This window comes from Symphalangus syndactylus, chromosome 3, assembly GCF_028878055.3.
Source record: "Symphalangus syndactylus isolate Jambi chromosome 3, NHGRI_mSymSyn1-v2.1_pri, whole genome shotgun sequence".
NCBI classification, from domain to species: Eukaryota; Metazoa; Chordata; class Mammalia; order Primates; family Hylobatidae; genus Symphalangus; species Symphalangus syndactylus.
The window spans coordinates 7,956,755-7,974,234 of NC_072425.2; the positions used below are offsets into that span (position 1 = coordinate 7,956,755).

Genomic DNA, 17,480 nt, shown 5'->3' on the forward strand with positions numbered 1-17,480 from the left:
CAAAAGTGCTACACCAAGATTTTAGCACACTTCTGACAGTGCCCCAATTTGCTCACACGTTGGAATCCAACTTCCACTGTGCCTAGCACTTACCAGAACTTCCTCCGGCTTAGACTTGGGAGATCTCAGTGGCCTACACAGGAGGCAGAGGAGGGACTGAGCTGAACACCATGGTCACCTGAACCAGACACACAGACTGAGACCTGGTGCATGGCCGGACGGCATGGGCTGCTCTTGCTTTCTGTACATATCATAAGAGATGTGAGGGGTCAGCTAGGAGCGATTCAATCTGGAAACGAACAACGTGCTGCTGGTTTTTTCAGGCTTCCAGATCAGTTTTACTTTAAAACTCCCAATTCTATCAGGTAAGTTGGCTAAAACCAAAAGTGCCACCCCCGTGGTGACCAACTGAACGAGCGTGCGTGGGGGGGGACTCTCACACACGCGATGACCGACTGAACGAGCGTGTGAGGGGGACTCTCACACATGTTACTGACTGAACGAGCGTGCAGGGGGGACTCTCACACAAGGGGGGACCGACTGAACGAGCGTGCGGGGGGGACTCTCACACGAGGGGTCACCGACTGAACGAGCGTGCGGGGGGGACTCTCACACAAGGGGTGACCAACTGAACGAGCGTGCGGGGGGGACTCTCACACGTTACTGACTGAACGAGCGTGCAGGGGGGACTCTCACACAAGGGGGGACCCACTGAACGAGCGTGCGGGGGGGGACTCTCACACACGCAGTGACCGACCGAACCAGGGTGCGGGGGGGACTCTCACACGAGGGGTGACCGACTGAACGAGCGTGCGGGGGGGACTCTCACACACGCAGTGACCGACCGAACCAGCGTGCGGGGGGGACTCTCACACACGCAGTGACCGACCGAACCAGCGTGCGGGGGGGACTCTCACACGAGGGGTCACCGACTGAACGAGCGTGCGGGGGGGACTCTCACACAAGGGGTGACCAACTGAACGAGCGTGCGGGGGGGACTCTCACACACGCGGTGACCGACTGAACGAGCGTGCAGGGGGGACTCTCACACAAGGGGTGACCGACTGAACGAGCGTGCGGGGGGACTCACACACAAGGGGTGACCGAATGAACGAGCGTGCGGGGGGCACTCTCACACATGCAGTGACCGACTGAACAAGCGTGTGTGGGGGACTCTCACACAAGGGGTGATGGACTGAACGAGCGTGCGGGGGGGACTCTCGCACAAGGGGTGACCGACTGAACGAGCCTGCGGGGGGGACTCTCACACAAGGGGTGACTGACTGAACGAGCGTGCGGGGAGGACTCTCACACACGTGGTGACCGACTGAATAAGTGTCCAGGGTGGGGGGAACTCTCACACATGCGGTGACCAACTGACACAGTGGCTTGCACCTGTAATCCCAGCTACTTGGGAGGCTGAGGTTGGAGGATCACTTGAGGCCAGGAGTTCGAGACCAGCCTGGGAAACATAACAAGACCTCAGGTATAAAAATGAAATAACAAAAAAATTAAAATGGTAAAGAAATGTCAAGAACAGGTTTTAAGGCCGGGCGTGGTGGCTCATACCTGTAATCCCAGCACTTTCGGAGTGCCAAGGCGGGTGGATCACCTGAGGTCAGGAGTTTGAGACCAGCCTGACCAAAGTGGAGAAACCCTGTCTCTACTAAAAACACAAAAATTAGCCGGGCATGGTGGTGGGTGCCTGTAATCCCACCTACTCTGGAGTCTGAGGCAGGAGAATCGCTTGAACCTGGGAGGCAGAGGTTGCAGCGAGCCGAGATTGCACCATTGCACTCCAGCCTGGGCAACAAGAGCGAAACTCTGTCTCAAAAAAGAAAAAAAAAAAGGCTGGGCGCGGTGGCTCACACCGGGCGACAGAGCGAGACTCCGTCTCAAAAAAACAAACAAACAAACAAACAAAAAAAGAAAAATAAAGTTTTCATGTAAAAAAGCCCCTCCACGGTGGCTCACACCTGTAATCCCAGCACTCTTGGGAGGCCGAGGTGGGCGGATCACGAGATCAGGAGATCGAGACCATCCTGGCTAACACGGTGAAACCCCATCTCCATTAAAAATACAAAAAATTAGCCGGGCGTGGTGGCGGGCGCCTGCAGTCCCAGCTACTCGGGAGGCCGAGGCAGAATAACGTGAATCCAGGAGGCAGAGGTTGCAGTGAGCCGAGATCGTGCCACTGCACTCCAGCCGGGTGAGAGCAAGACTCCCCTCCACAGGATAGTGGGGGGCATCTGGCACCCTTGTTGCTGGTAGGGCTGAGCTGTATGTTCCCTTCACAACGGGACACCCCAAGAAATCAGAGGCCTTCACTTAGCTGGAGTCATCAGGCAGCTGAGACCTGACATCCTGACTCCAGTGTGTGAACATGGTTTGGTGGCATGGGTGACTCTCAAAAGGACAAGCTGTATTGTTACACAAGTCAAACACTGCCCAAACCATGACATCAAATCAGATATGGGTGCAACCTGGCCACTGCAGGGGTCACCTAGTCGCCGCAAACGCTTGGGTTCAACCTAGGCCTCCAAGCCCTTCTCACGAGCAGACTCCAAGATGCCCTAAATGCTGGAGATTTAAACTTCCTCAATTCATGTCTCCACCAACAGCGCACAACTGCTTCATACAATACTGGACTCCACCTAAGAGTTCACTGGGTGGCACCCAATTCTTTTTGAGACGGAGTCCTGCTCTGTCGCCCAGGATGGAGTGCAGTGGCGCGATCTCGGCTCACTGCAAGCTCCGCCTCCCGGGTTCACGCCATTCTCCTGCCTCAGCCTCCCGAGTAGCTGGGACTACAGGCGTCGGTGGCACCCGATTCTAACCCACTTCTATAAAAGCCCATCTGAGTAATATTCAGGAACACTGATCTGCATGCAGCCATGAATATGAGGCCCTCCAAATACTAGAAGTTAACTTTAAAATTGTAATTTCATGGCCGGGCGCGGTGGCTCATGCCTGTAATCCTGGCACTTTGGGAGGCCGAGGTGGGTGGATTACGTGAGGTCAAGAGTTTGAAACCAGCCTGGCCAACATGATGAAACCCCATCTCTACTAAAAATACAAAATTAGCCAGACGTGGTGGTGCATGCCTGTAACCCCAGCTGCTCGGGAGGCTGAGGCAGGAAAATCGCTTGAACCCAGGAGGCGGAGGCTGCAGTGAGCCGAGATCGAGCCACTGCACTCCAGCCTGGGCGACAAGACCAAAACTATCTCAAAAAATAAATAAATAAAATTATAATTTTATATGTAACTCCATCTTTTTCAGGCTCAAAAGAATACCAAATAGAAGCTTGGTAACAACCTAAACTCCTAACAATTGTTTATACAAACGTATCAGAAGCAAGCGTTGTAGGAGGGGAGCTCTTGAACCTTACAAGTGTCCACGCATTAATACATTTAGTTCCTCTTATTAAAAACTAGGGCTATTAACAGGGAGGGAGACTGAGTTACAGGACAGTAATTCCGTCCCTTCAAGATCATGCGGCCACAGAGCAGGGTCCGTTCTCAGTCCTAGTTTCCCTTGACTTGACCCAGACAAGACTCCCTCCTCTTCTGACCCCCGTCTTCACTGGCTGCCAGACACCCTACCCCGTCTGCCCTACACCGAGTGGGGGCTTGGTGCTCTTCTGCACTGACCCTCAGCCCTCAGGGCCTCAAAATGACAACTCCAAAATACCCAGCTCTGGCCCTGACCGTTCCCCTGACCCCAGACTGCACATCTGGCCGCCTCCCGAGAGGCCATGGGCGCTGTGACTCCTTCATCTTGGCCTAGGAAGCACCAGCCTTCTGCAGACATTACAACTCTTCTTTTTCTCGGCTCTATCTTCCACAAACACCCCCTGCTACTGCCAGGCCCAGGCCCCGGCCCCGTCCGCCGCAGCCCATCGCGGCACTGGCTCCTTGCTGCCCCCGACCCTCCCAGCAGCCAGAGGGACTTTTCGCCCAGGCTCATCCTGGGTCTCCCCAGCCACTCCGCAGGAAGGCAGCAGTCGGCTCCGCCCCCAGCCTCACTAGTCTTCCCCGACCCCTGGCTGGGGGGCGCTGGCAGCCTCAGGGGTCGGAGGCGCCCCTGACCCGCCCGGGCACGCAGCCGGGTGAGGGTGCGGGACTTCAGGGACACAAGGGGCCCACAGCTGAGCGTGGAGGGGCGACAGGGCGCCGGGGAGCGGCGGACCCGGGGCGGAGCAGGGCCGGGTGGGCCGCCCACGGGCCTCAGGCGGTACTGGGAGCCGCGACCCCGCGCGAGACCCCAGACCGTGCCCCGGCGCTGCTCCGAGCACGGCCGCGCGCGTTCCCGAACTTTCCCGCGCCAGCCACGCTGGGACTTGGTTTCCGGCCCAGCAGCTCAGAGAAATCCCCTCGGGCTGGCCCCGCCCCCGCCCCGCGGCCTCTCCCGCCCACGCTCCCGCTCCGGCCCAGAATCTCCGAGAGGCGCCCGCGCCTGCGCCCGACCCCGCACCCGACCCCTCGCCCGCGCCCGCTCCCAACCCCGCACCCGACCCCGCGCTCGCCTCACCCAACGGTCGCAGCGCGCCCGGAACTAAGGGCCCGCCCAGCCACCGCCCCCAACGCCGCCGCCGCCGCCGCCGCTCCGCCGAGGGCGCCTGACGGACGGACACGGGAGCCAACCAGCGAGCCCTCAGGAAGCCGTAGCGAGCGCCATTGGCCAGATACGCCCCGCTCCGAGATCGCCTGACGGACTGACGCGGGAGCCAACCAGCGAGCCCGCAGGAGCCGCAGCGGGCGCCGATTGGTCGGCGCTGAGACGGCGTGGGTACCCAAGTCGCCCTCCGCTTTTTCCTCAAAGAGCGCCCCGGGGCGCTGGTGCGGGGAGCTGGTGCGGCCCAGCGCTGTGGGGTTCGCGCCAATTGGGTCCTTTCCCCAGGTGCGGCGAGACAGCGAGGCCCTTGCTTCCCCTTCCGTGGCCCCGGTGCGGAGACCCCTGCCGCACACCCGAGAGGTGAGCCGGGAGCCCAGGCCGGGCGACACCGGTTCCCACGAGGCGCGCGTCGCACCTGCCCGACACCTGCGGGTCCCTCCGCCTCCCCTGGTGCCGGGCGCAGAGCGGGGCCTCAATTTGGGTTACGTTTATGAGAAACAGGACTAAAAGAATACTGCACACTTAAGTAAGGTATTAAGGATATGGGGCCTCCTCTTGGGGTGAGGTAATGCTCTGCAACCAGACAGTGGTGCCGCCCGCCCGACATGGCCAGTGTGCTAATCTACTGGGTTGTGCACTTTATTATTATTATTTTTTTTGAGACAGAGGCTCACTCTGTCGCCCAGGCTGGAGTGCAGTGGCGCGATCTCGACTCACTGCAACCTCCGCCTCCCGGGTTCAAGCGATTCTCCTGCCTCAGCCTCCCGAGTAGCTGGGATTACAGGCGCCCGCCACCAGGCCCGGCTAATATTTGTATTTTTGGTAGAGACGAGGTTTCACCATGTTGGCCATGCTGGTCTTGAACTCCCGACCTGAAGTGAAAACACAACCTATGGCCTCCAGACACTCAAACGAAAACAGTGGCCTTGGTGGCCAAAATAGGGGCTGCCCTAGGAGTCCTGTGGGCTGCATGGGGGCGCGGCACTGTCATCTGCCCAGGAGAACGGGAGCTGCAGCAGGTTCTCTCTGGCGGTGCACGGGCTAGCACGGGACACACCACCTCCTCTCCAGCCAGCGTTTGGTGAAATGGAGACCATTCCCCCCCGCTTTGCAGAGAAGGAAACGTTCACGGAGGTAAGTCTCCTCCAAGCATTCAGACCCTGAGACCACGGGACTCCTCAAGGATGGAATACACTGCAAAACAGGGCAGGTTTTGAAGTTACAAAATTTACACAGGCCACGCTGTGTCCTCAGGCGCCAGTGCCACATTTCATATGTTACTTGGTTTGCGGTTGGATTTCCCCTCCGCCCAAAACCCACATTCGTGGGACAGCAAGGCCTTGAGATGGAACTCAGGAAGCCATCGGATTCCATCAACGTCATCACCCCTGAGTTTGCTGCAAGCAGCCATGGAAACGTTCCAAGTCCGCACCTGCAGGCTCAGTAAGGTTGCATTCAAACCCAGTAACTAACTGAGCTCTCACATGTAAGGAAGTGTCTCCTCCTGGCTGCACCTGGGAGGCTCAAAGCTGTCCTGAGTCTGCAGCAGCCAGCTCGGGATGAAAAAGGGTTCATGTGGCGGCGGTTCATGCCTACAATCCCAGCACGTTGGGAGACTGAGGCAGGAGGATCGCTTGAGCCCATGAGTTCGAAACCAGCATGGGCAGCATGGCGGAACCCCATCTCTACCAAAAAAAAGGAAAAAAAATTAGCTGGGTGTGGTGCTGCACACCTGTAGTCCCAACTACTTGGAAGGCTGAGACAGGAAGATGACTGAAGCCCAGGAGGTGGAGGTTGCAGTGAGCTGTGGTTGCACCACTGCACTCCAGCCTGTGCGATAGACTGAGACCCTGTCTCTTTCTTTTTTTTTTTTTTTTTTTTTTTTTTTTGAGACGGTGTCTTGCTCTGTCACCCAGGCTGGAGTGCAGTGGTGCGATCTCGGTTCACTGCGACCTCTGCCTCCCGGGTTCAAGCAATTCTCCTGCCTAAGCCTCCAGAGTAGCTGGGACTACAGGCACACACTGCCACGCCCGGCTAATTTTTTTTTGTATTTTAGTAGAGACAGGGTTTCACCTTGTTACCCAGGCTGGTCTCGAACTCCTGAGCTCAGGCAATTGCCTGCCTCAGCCTCCCAAAGTGCTAGGATTACAGGCATAAGCCGCCGCGCCTGGCTGACCCTGTTTCTTTTAAAAAAAAAACAGCCAGGCACAGCGGCTCATGCCTGTAATCCCAGCACTTTGGGAGGCCGAGGCGAGCAGATCACCTGAGGTCAGGAGTTTGAGACCAGCCTGGCCAACATGGTGATACCTCGTCTCTACTAAAAAAATACAAAAGGCCGGGCGCGGTGGCTCACCCCAGCACTTTGGGAGGCCAAGGTGGTCAGATCATGAGGTCAAGAGATTGAGACCATTCTGGCCCACATGTTGAAACCCCGTCTCTACTAAAAGTACAAAAATTAGCTGGGCATGGTGGTGCACACCTGTACTCCCAGGTACTCAGGAGGCTGAGGCAGGAGAATTGCTTGAACCCGGGAGGCGGAGGTTGCAGTGAGCTGAGATTGCGCCACTGCACTCCAGCCTGGTGACAGAGCGAGACTCCATCTCAAAAAAATAAATAAATAATACAAAAAAGACCCGGCACAGTGGCTCATGTTTGTAATCCGAGCACTTTGGGAGGCTGAGGTGGGTGGATCACCTGAGGTCAGGGGTTCAAGACCAGCCTGGCCAACATGGTGAAACCCCATCTCTAGGCCGGGCGCGGTGGCTCACGCTTGTAATCCCAGCACTTTGGGAGGCCAAGGCAGGTGGATCACGAGGTCAGGAGATCAAGACCACGGTGAAACCCCGTCTCTACTAAAAATACAAAAAAAAAATTAGCCGGGTGTGGTGGTGGGCGCCTGTAGTCCCAGCTACTCGGAGAGGCTGAGGCAGGAGAATGGCGTGAACCCGGGAGGCGGAGCTTACAGTGAGCCGAGATTGCGCCACTGCACTCCAGCCTGGGTGACAGAGTGAGACTCCGTCTCAAAAAAAAAAAAAAAAGAAAAGAAAACCCCGTCTCTACTAAAAGTACAAAAATTAGCCAGGCATGGTGGCGGGTGCCTGTAATTCCAACTACTCGGGAGGCTGAGGCAGGAAAATCTCTTGAACCTGGGAGGCAGAGGTTGCAGTGAGCCGAGATTGTGCCATTGCACTCCAGCCTGGGAGGCAGAGGTTGCAGTGAGCCGAGATTGTGCCATTGCACTCCAGCCTGGGCGACAGAGCAAGAGTCTATCTCAAAGAAAAAACGGGTTCACCTGTTTTTTTGGGAGGGGTTCACCTGTTTTAGGACACTCTACTTCCTTCAGGGTAACGGGAAAGTCATTCTAACAGCTTTCAGACAGTGGCCTCCAACTTGGGGTGACACACCTCACTGGTCCTGGATGATGACAGTGTTGAAGGGCTGAGTCTGAGACCACCTCAGCCCCACCCCAAGTCCAGAAAAGGTTTCCCAAGCTTGGTAAATGTCCACAGCCCTCGACAGCAGGCAGTGACCAGGATGACTGCCCCGTGCCGCCCAGTCTCAGAGGACTTGCCCCAGTGCTGCTCTCATGAAAATGCCTTTGTTTAATTTATACTGCTCTGTTTCCAGAAGATTGGCACACACACTGAAAAAAAAACAAAAAACTGGCTGGGTGTGGTGGCTCACGCCTGTAATCCCAGTACTTTGGGAGGCTGAGGTGGGCAGATCATCTGAGGTCAGGAGTTCAAGACCAGCCTGGCCAACGTGGTGAAACCCCGGCTCTACTAAAATACAAAAATTATCTGGACATAGTGGCACGCCTGTAATCACAGCTACTCGGGAGGCTGAGGCAGGAGCATTGCTTGAACCTGGGAGGCGGAGGTTGCAGTGAGCCAGGATTATGCCACTGCACTCCATCCTGGGCGACAGAGCAAGACTCTGTCTAAAAATAAATTAATTAATTAAAAAGAAAAATAAATAATAATAATAATAATATTGATTGTGATGACAGGCCCACAAGGCATAGCAAGTTGATACCAGCCTGACTGAGAGGCAGAGGCACATACTGATTGGGAAGCGGCCCCCCCCACCCCGCCTACCAGCTTGGAAGCTGTGACACCTTGGCCTGAGGACTCGCCTTGTTTGCTGGCTGGAAAGGGGTGACTCACTCTGGCCATGGCGCAGCTCAGGGGATTCCCACATGGGCTCCTTCCTGCCGAAAAGAAAGCAAAAGTCAGCCACCCAGGCCTCCAGCAGGGGCAGGGGGAGGGGATGTGCCCGGGCAGTCTCAGGAGAAGCCCCAGCGCCCTCCCACTGCCTGCGGATGGGGGTTGCAGGAGCAGGAAGGAGGGCAGCAGTTGGAACCTGGAGATGGACACATGTAGCTGCCGTCCTGGACTCCGTGTCCTGACTGGAGGGTGCCAGTGTCCCTGGAGGGGCGGCGTGACGAGGGTGCCAGTGTCCCTGGAGGGGCGGCGTGACCATGGACCGGAGCAGATGCTGCCGTGGATGCCAGCCACTCACTGACCTGGCCAGGGAGGACCCCACAGCTACCCACTGGGCCTGCAGAGCACGGGGGATGAGGGGCTGCCGTGCCACTGGCATCTGCCCTGTGCCCAGCAGGGCTCTGTGGATGCATCTGAAATCCAGTGGCTGCATCTGCCCTCTGTGCCCAGCAGGGCTCTGTGGATGCCTGGCTTCCCTTGGGCGTGGTTGGCACCCTCAATGGCTCACATCTCATGTCCTTTTACTCAGGTCTTGTGACGACAGAGCCCAGCTTGCAGATGGAGCCAGGAGGCAGAATGTCCGAGCTGGGCCCCCCACGGGACTGTGAACAAGGGACACCCTTGTGTGCCTGGTGCTGTCCCCAGGGGAAGTGCCCACCTCAAATAGCCGCAGTCCACTTGTTCACACCAAGAGCTTGCCTCTTTTTTTCCGATGTTTGCATGTCAGCCCTGTGCTGCAGCCTCCGAGGGAAGGTGGTTTCACTCTCACTCTGCAGTCATCTGACAGGAGTGTTTCCAGGAAGGCAGCTGCAGCTCCGGGCCAGAGTCCCCTGCACCAGCCCCAGCCCTGGCCTCACCCCCTCAGACCAGTGCACAGGGCACAGAGGCTCCCTCCTCATCAGCTCCCCAGGGGGCCTCCCCCAGGGCAACCCCTGATAAAAGGAGAAAGGCCTGGGGAGGGGTGGGACCTAGAGGCCTGAACGCCAGACGGTGGGGAAGCTCTTGTCCTCTAACTCAATGGCATAGAACCTTGGGGGGAATCTGAAGCCCGCCTGTCCAGGGCAGGCCCGGGGCTGGCTGCAGCCAGGAGACCCTTGAGCACGTGAGCTTGTGCTGTCACAGGGCAGCGTCGTGCCAGCAACCATGGGAAAGAATGGATTTCTGTCAGCTTGTGTTTTCTGTGAACTTGGGAAGGACACACAAGAAAGTAATAAAAAGATTCACGCCTGTAATCCCAGCACTTTGGGAAGTCAAGGCTGGATCACTTGAGCTCAGGAGTTCAAGACCAGCCTGGGCAATGTAGTGAAACCTCCGTCTCTACAAAAAATGCAAAAATTAGGCCGGGTGTGGTGGCTCACGCCTGTAATCTCAGCACTTTGGGAGGCCGAGGCAGGCGATCACCTGAGGTTGGGAATTTGAGACCAACCTGACCAACATGGAGAAACCCTGTCTCTACTAAAAATAGAAAAATTAGCCTGGCGTGGTGGTGCACACCTGTAATCCCAGCTACTTGGGAGGCTGAGGCAGGAGAATCACTTGACCCCAGGAGGCAGAGGTTGTGGCTAAGATTGCACCATTGCACTCCAGCCTGGGCAATAAGAGCCAAACTCTGTCTCGAAAAAAAAAATAGCTGGGCGTGATGGTGCATGCCTGTAGCCCCAACTACCTGGGTGGCTGAGGTGGGAGAATTGCTTGAGCCTAGGAGGTTGAGGCTGGAGTGAGCCATGACTCTGCCCCCACCTCCTGAGCACCGGCCAGGACCAGGCACCACGGTTGCACTTCACACCCACAAACTCTAGAGAGCTGTGCTCACACTTGGTCCCAGCAAATGTGACCATCTAGCCAAGGCCATCCAACCCTTCACCCAGGATGCTCCAGGTGGCTGGAAGTTCCCCGCCCACCCTGCCACAGCCACGTTCTCCCAGCCCTACTGCCACCCTCCCCAGTGGGGCCTCCCACTTTTTTAGCTCTCGCCTCTTGGTCCCGGGACCAGGGCAACTGGGACCATCTGCAACCTCTGCCCCTGGGCTGCCATGTTTTCACCATCCTTCCCTGCTTCCCTGCCCACCTCTCCACCTGGCACGTCCCCACGCTGTGCTCACCTGCCAGGGCCCTGCGCTTAGGTCCTTCTAGGTTCCCTCCAACTACCCCCATTCTGCAGCTAGCTGGGCCTGAGGGAAGTTGCTCCCCAGGGTGGGGCGTCACTGCTGGCGGAGAAATCTGGGGATGACCTGGGCCACTGGTTCACCCTCCTGAACCACATCTGCACAACATGCCAGTTAAAAAAAAAAAAAAGCTGGTGCCATCCCAGCAATTTGGGAGGCCAAGGTGGGCGGATCATGAGGTCAGGAGTTCGAGACCAGCCTGACCAACATGGTGAAATCCTGTCTCTACTAAAAATACAAAATTTAGCCGGGCGTGGTGACATGCAACTGTCATCCCAGCTACTCAGCTGAGGTAGGAGGATCACTTGAGCCAAGGAGTCTGAGACCAGCCTGGGCAACAGGGCAAAACCCCATCTCTACAAACAATATAAAAATTAGCCCAGAATGGTGGTATGCACCTGTAGCCCAAGCTACTGGGGTGGCTGAGGTGAGAGGATCACCTAAGCCTGGGGAGGTTGAGGCTGCAGTGAGCTCTGGTTGCAGTGTGTGCACCACTGCACTCCAGCCTGGGCAACAGAGCAAGACCCTGTCTCAAAAATAGTTTGCAGTAGAGATGGAGTCTTACTGTGTTGCCCAGGCTGGTCTTGAACTCCTGAGCTCAAGCAGTCCTCCTGCCTTGGCCTCCAAAGTCCTGGGTTACAGGTGTGAGCCACTGCCTGGCCATCCTATTGGGTTTTTTTGGTTGTTTTTTTGTTTGTTTGAGACGGAATTTTGTTCTTTTTGCCCAGGCTAGAGTGCAATGGTGAGATCTCAGCTCACTGCAACCTCCGCCTTCTGGGTTCAAGCGATTCTCCTGTCTCAACCTCCCAAGTAGCTGGGATTACAGGTGCCTGCCACCACACCCAGCGATTTTGTATTTTTAGTAGAGATGGGGTTTCACCATGTTGGTCAGGCTGGTCTCGAACTCCTGACCTCAGGTGATCCACCTGCCTCAGCCTCCCAAAGTGCCGGGATTATAGGTGTGAGCCAAACCTATTTTTTTTGTATTAATTAATGATAACATTATAGTCCAGTTTCTGGCTTTGAGGCTTTTTTTGTGTTTTGTTTTTTTTTTTTGAGACGGAGTCTCGCTCTGTCGCCCAGGTTGGAGTGCAGTGGCGCGATCTAGGCTCACTGCAAGCTCCGCCTCCCAGGTTCACGCCATTTTCCTGCCTCAGCCTCCCGAGTAGCTGGGACTACAGTGGCCTGCTACCACGCCCGGCTAATTTTTTTTTTTTTTTTTTTGTATATTTTAGTAGAGACAGGGTTTTACCGTGTTGGCCAGGATGATCTCGATCTCCTGACCTCGTGATCCGCCCGCCTTGGCCTCTCAAAGTGCTGGGATTACAGACGTGAGCCACCGCACACGGCATGGCTTTGAGTTTTAACAATCTGCAAGTTTGACAACTTTGTCAAAATTGATCTTTTTCTTGTTGTCATGATACTCCAGCTATGTTTATCCACCTATTTTTCCTCATGGTCAATCAGAAAACACTTTTTATTCACTTGAATTTTGAAAATTGTCTTTCACTTAATGCCATAGATAACACAAAGTTAGGAATAACCTTGACCACAGGACATAATGTTTGGTTTATATAACTTCCACTTCACAGGACATTCTAGACATTGTGGTTCTGTGTGTGTCTTTGTTTTTTTTTAAGGTGATCCTAGTGACATTCAGATCTCTCTGCAGTCAAAATAATTGTAAATTCAAATGAAAACTCCCAAGTGGCCCCACACGGTGATGATTATACAACTAATGTCCTGTTTTGCTGTCAAAGACAGGAGCCAGGCCGGGCACGGTGGCTCACGCCTATTATCCCAGCACTTTGGGAGGCCAAGGCGTGTGGATCACCTGCAGTCAGGAGTTCAAGACCAGCCTGGCCAACGTGGTGAAACCCCATCTCTGCTAAAAATACAAAAATTACCCAGGTGTGTTGGCGGGCACCTGTAATCCCAGCTACGTGGGAGGCTGAGGCAGGAGAATTGCTTGAACCCAGGAGGCGGGGGTTGCAGTGAGCCGAGATCGTACCATTGCACTCCAGCCTGGGTAACAGAGGGAGCTACTGGGAAAGCAGAGGTACAAGAATCACTTGAACCCAGGAGGCGGAGGAGGTTGCAGTGAGCTGAGATGGCACCACTGCACTCCAGCCTGGGAGACAGAGCGAGACTCCACCTTGAAAAAAAAAAAGAGGGTAAGTTGTGCCGACAGTAGACAGAGAGGCCTTGGGAGCTGCTGCACAGCAGGGCTGCCTACCAGGGCTTAAGCCTCCAGAACTGTCTGGGACCCCCAGAACTTCCCCCCATCAGCCAGCACAGCCAGGCGACTTTCCCATCTTCACTCCCACAGCAGGCAGGAGACAGTGGATCTGGGGGCTTTCCAGCCTCAGGGACACCAGGCTCAGCTCCTCTCCCTGTGGCTCGCTGGAGGCTGGCAGCCAGGCTGGCAGTTGGGAGGCCACTTCCCCATGGGTAGGACCATGTTGCTCTCTGGAACCCCAGCAGAAATGGCTCTGTCCCACCCCATCATCCTGCAGTGGAATTAATATTGGAAAGTCCCGCCGGGCACAGAAGGCTGCTCTGCATGTGGGCTGACCTCAGCAAGGATTGCCAGACACAGGGAAAAAACAGAGCCCTGAACCAAACAAAAGAGCGGGGAGGGAGGGTACAGGCACCAGAGGAGAATGTGAGAAGAACCAAGTTAGTAATCTTAGAAGAAAAAAGAGAAGAATTTGTGAAATAGAATGCTATAAAATTCAATGCTATAAAAAGAACTTAAGAGAATATAAGAGGAGTCAGATGTGGTGGTGCATGCCTATAATCCCAGCCACCTGGGAGGCTGAGGCAGGAGCATCACTGGAGCCCAGAAGGTGGAGGCTGCAGTGAGCCAAGATCGCACCACTGCATAACAATTGGGCAACAGAGCCAGATCCTGCATTAAAAAAAAGAGAAAGGAAAGAGAGAAAGAAAGAGAAAGAGAAATACAGAAAGAAGGAATATAAGAGGGAGCCCTTATAAATAAAAAATGTGATACCAAAGTTAAGAAAAATGTTAAGTAGAGGCCGGGCGTGGTGGCTCACGCCTGTAATCCCAGCACTTTGGGAGGCCAAGGCGGGCGGATCACGAGGTCAGGAGATTGAGACCATCCTGGCTAACACGGTGAAACCCCGTCTCTACTAAAAATACAAAAAAAATTAGCCGGGCGAGGTGGCGGGTGCCTGTAGTCCCAGCTACGTGGGAGGCTGAGGCAGGAGAATGGCGTGAACCCCGGGGGGCAGAGCCTGCAGTGAGCCGAGATCGCGCCACTGCACTCTAGCCTGGGTGAAAGAGCGAGACTCCGTCTCAAAAAAAAAAAAGAAAAATGTTAAGTAGATAGGTTATACATTGAGGAAATCTCCCAAAATTAGAACAGAAAGAACGTGAGTTGAAAAACAGGAAAGACTGGCCAGGCGCGGTGGCTCAATGCCTGTAATCCCAGCACTTTGGGAGGCTGAGGTGGGCGGATCACCTGAGGTCAGGAGTTTGAGATGAGCCTGACCAACATGGTGAAACCTCGTCTCTACTAAAAATACAAAAAAATTAGCCAAGTGCAGTGGCAGGTGCCTATAATCCCAGCTACTTGGGAGGCTGAGGCAGGAGAATCGCATAAGCCTGGGAGGTGGAGCTTGCAGTGAGCCAAGATTGCGCACTGCACTCCAGCCTGGGCGATAAAGTGAGACTCCATCTCAAAAAGAAAAAAAAATTGGTTGGGCATGGTGGCATGTGATTGTAGTCCCAGCTACTTGGGAGGCTGAGGCAGGAGGATCACTTGAGCCCAGAAGGTTAAGGATGCAGTGAGCCACAATTAAGCCGCTGCACTCCAACCTGGGAAACAGAGCAAGGCCTTGTCTCAAAAACAGTAATAAAAAAATAAAAAATAAAAATAACAGAACCTGCTACCATCAGACTGGGTGCCAATATGTAATAAGAGAGGAGGGAACGTTTTCTGCCAAAAAGTAGGAAGGACAGATGTGCAGAGAGGGCCACACTGTTCCTGCGTGTGATGTCCATGTGTCTTCATTGTGGCGGAGCCGGGGAGGGTCCTGGGGCCTGACGGGTGCTTCTCACTGCAGGTGGTGCAGTGGCTGACACAGATGGTGGGAAAGAATGTGAACTGAGTAAGTCGAATGGCCCTAGGAAATTAGGCGAAACCTGGTGCAGTTGTGTGGCCTGCTCTTCTTATTTTGTGCATCAGGGTCTCAACTTTTCTTAGAGGAACTTATCTAGGTACAGCATGTAGTATCGGCGGTGACACAGACATTTTCTTATTTAACCAGTGACCACTCAAGGATTGCTTAGTTTAGGTTCCATTAAGCTACCAGCAGAAGGCACTGATTGTGAAATTTCACAGCATTACCCTGCAAAGTGGAAAGGTACCATTAAGAGGGATAAAGGTTTTGTTATGATGTGGAGTCTCATTCTTTGTCTTGGGAAAGCCATCTACAGTATTTAAACATCAGCTTCTCCTCCTGGTTTGTAGTTTGAATGTCTCTGGTCATAACATCAGGCAGTTTGGATTACAGGCTTGAGCCACTGCACCCAGCCCCATCAGTTTCTTTACTACAGTTCTGAAAGTTTTAATTTAGTTCATTGACCTTAAAGTTATCAGAAATCTGCTGGGCGCGGTGGCTCACGCCTGTAATCCCAGCACTTTGGGAGGCCGAGGCGGGCAGATCACGAGGTCAGGAGATCGAGACCACAGTGAAACCCCGTCTCTACTGAAAATACAAAAAAAATTAGCTGGGCGCGGTGGTGGGCGCCTGTAGTCCCGGCTACTCAGGAGGCTGAGGCAGGAGAATAGTGTGAACTCGGGAGGCAGAGCTCGCAGTGAGCCGAGATCATGCCACTGCACTCCAGCCTGGGCTACAGAGCAGCACTCCGTCTCAACAACAACAAAAAAAGTTATTAGAAATCCGTGTTCAAGAGTACTTGTTAGAGTCTTTTCCATGAAAAGCAATTTTGGACTGTACCTTATTCCAAATGCTTTCAGAAAACCATTGTGAATGATAAAAACTTAAAATAGCCACAGTTAAAACTCCGATGACAGTTCTCAAGTGACAAGGAAACTTAGTTGCCTCCACTACACGCAGCATGTTAAGATGGCAGCCAGAATGATGACTACCAGTGTCACATCAGGGCCATCAGACTTTTATAAATTTCATATAATTTTTAGAGTACATTAATAACATATCCAGAACCAGGTGTGGTGTATCATGTCTGTAATCTGTAATCCCAGTAACTTGGGAGGCTGAGGTGACAGGATCACTTTTGGCCAAGAGTTTGAGACCAGGCTGGGCAACATAGCAAGACCCCACCTATAATAAAAACAAAATAAATTACCTGGGTGGTGGCACATGCCTATAGTCTTACCTACTTGGGATGCTGAGGTGGGAGGATTTCTTGAGTCTAAGATTTTGAGGCGGCAGTGAGCCATAGTCATGCCAGTACACTCCATCCAGCCTGGGCAACAGAGACCTTGTCTATAATAAACAAACAAAAACATATCTATACAAATATAACTTTAGGAAAAGTTCAACATAACCAAAATTATGACTAACATTAAATTTTCATAAATTTTTATAATTTGTGGAACATTTATACCAATAAATACTAATAAATATAACTGAAAGATTTAGTGTTATCATTTGACAACTTATCAAATAAGGCTTATCATTTAATATCTCTACAAGATGAGACTTATATTCTTTGAGGCTCTTCATGAACCGAAGTGGAAAATTGCAAAGTTAAATTTAGGTCAAAAAGACTTAACTTAGGATATTGATCCTGGGGAAGCCAGTCAAAGATGTCAAAAGATTCAAAACACTTAATAAAAATAGAATCATAGTAACCAGAGTGATAATCAAAAAACTTCGGGCCGGGCGTGGAGTCTCACGCCTGTAATCTCAATACTTTGAGAAACTGAGGTGGGTGGATCGTAAGGTCAGGAGTTTGAGACTGGCCTGGCCAATATGGTGAAACCCTGTCTCTACTAAAAATACAAAAATTAGCTGGGCGTGGTGGTGCACACCTGTAGTCCCAGCTACTCGGGAGGCTGAGGCAGGAGAATCACTTGAACTCAGGAGGCAGAGGTTGCGGTAAACCAAGGTCATGCCACTGCACTCCAGCCTGGGCAACAGAGGGAGACTCTGTCCCTGGAAAAAAAAAAAAAAAGATTTCAAAAGTAATGTATGACATAGGTGACCAATTTTTTTAGTTTTCTACTAGTGTATTTTTAATAGAAAAGATCAAGATTTAGAAAGACTTACAAATAATTTCCTTCTAATTATAGCTAACTTAATTACATACAAAATACCTTTCATAAATTCCCTTTTCACAAGTCTTATCAAAACTTAGACCAGACCAGGCGTGGTGGCTCATGCCTGTAATCCCAGCACTTTGAGAGGCTGAGGCTCACCTGAGGTCAGGAGTTCAAGACCAGCCTGGCCAACATGGCAAAAC

General features: G+C 53.4%; 1 protein-coding gene across 7 annotated transcripts in view; it reads right to left on the minus strand.

Moving 5' to 3' along the window:
- The window catches only part of TRAF2 (TNF receptor associated factor 2), a 60,834-nt gene extending 44,352 nt beyond the window's left edge, over positions 1-16,482 (minus strand). The window contains exons 1-2 of one of the 7 annotated variants that reach the window (XM_063636730.1): positions 9,497-9,615; positions 8,751-8,825 (exon numbers count right to left, since the gene is read on the minus strand). In XM_063636730.1, the coding sequence (XP_063492800.1) occupies positions 8,751-8,815 (65 nt within the window). In that variant the 5' untranslated portion in view covers positions 8,816-8,825; positions 9,497-9,615. Of the gene's footprint in view, positions 1-93; positions 4,283-4,515; positions 4,641-8,750; positions 8,826-9,496; positions 9,845-16,391 lie in introns of those variants that run through there. The other 6 variants (XM_055270304.2, XM_055270305.2, XM_063636726.1 and 3 more) reach the window with 6 other exon arrangements.
- Positions 16,483-17,480: the final 998 nt, after the last annotated feature.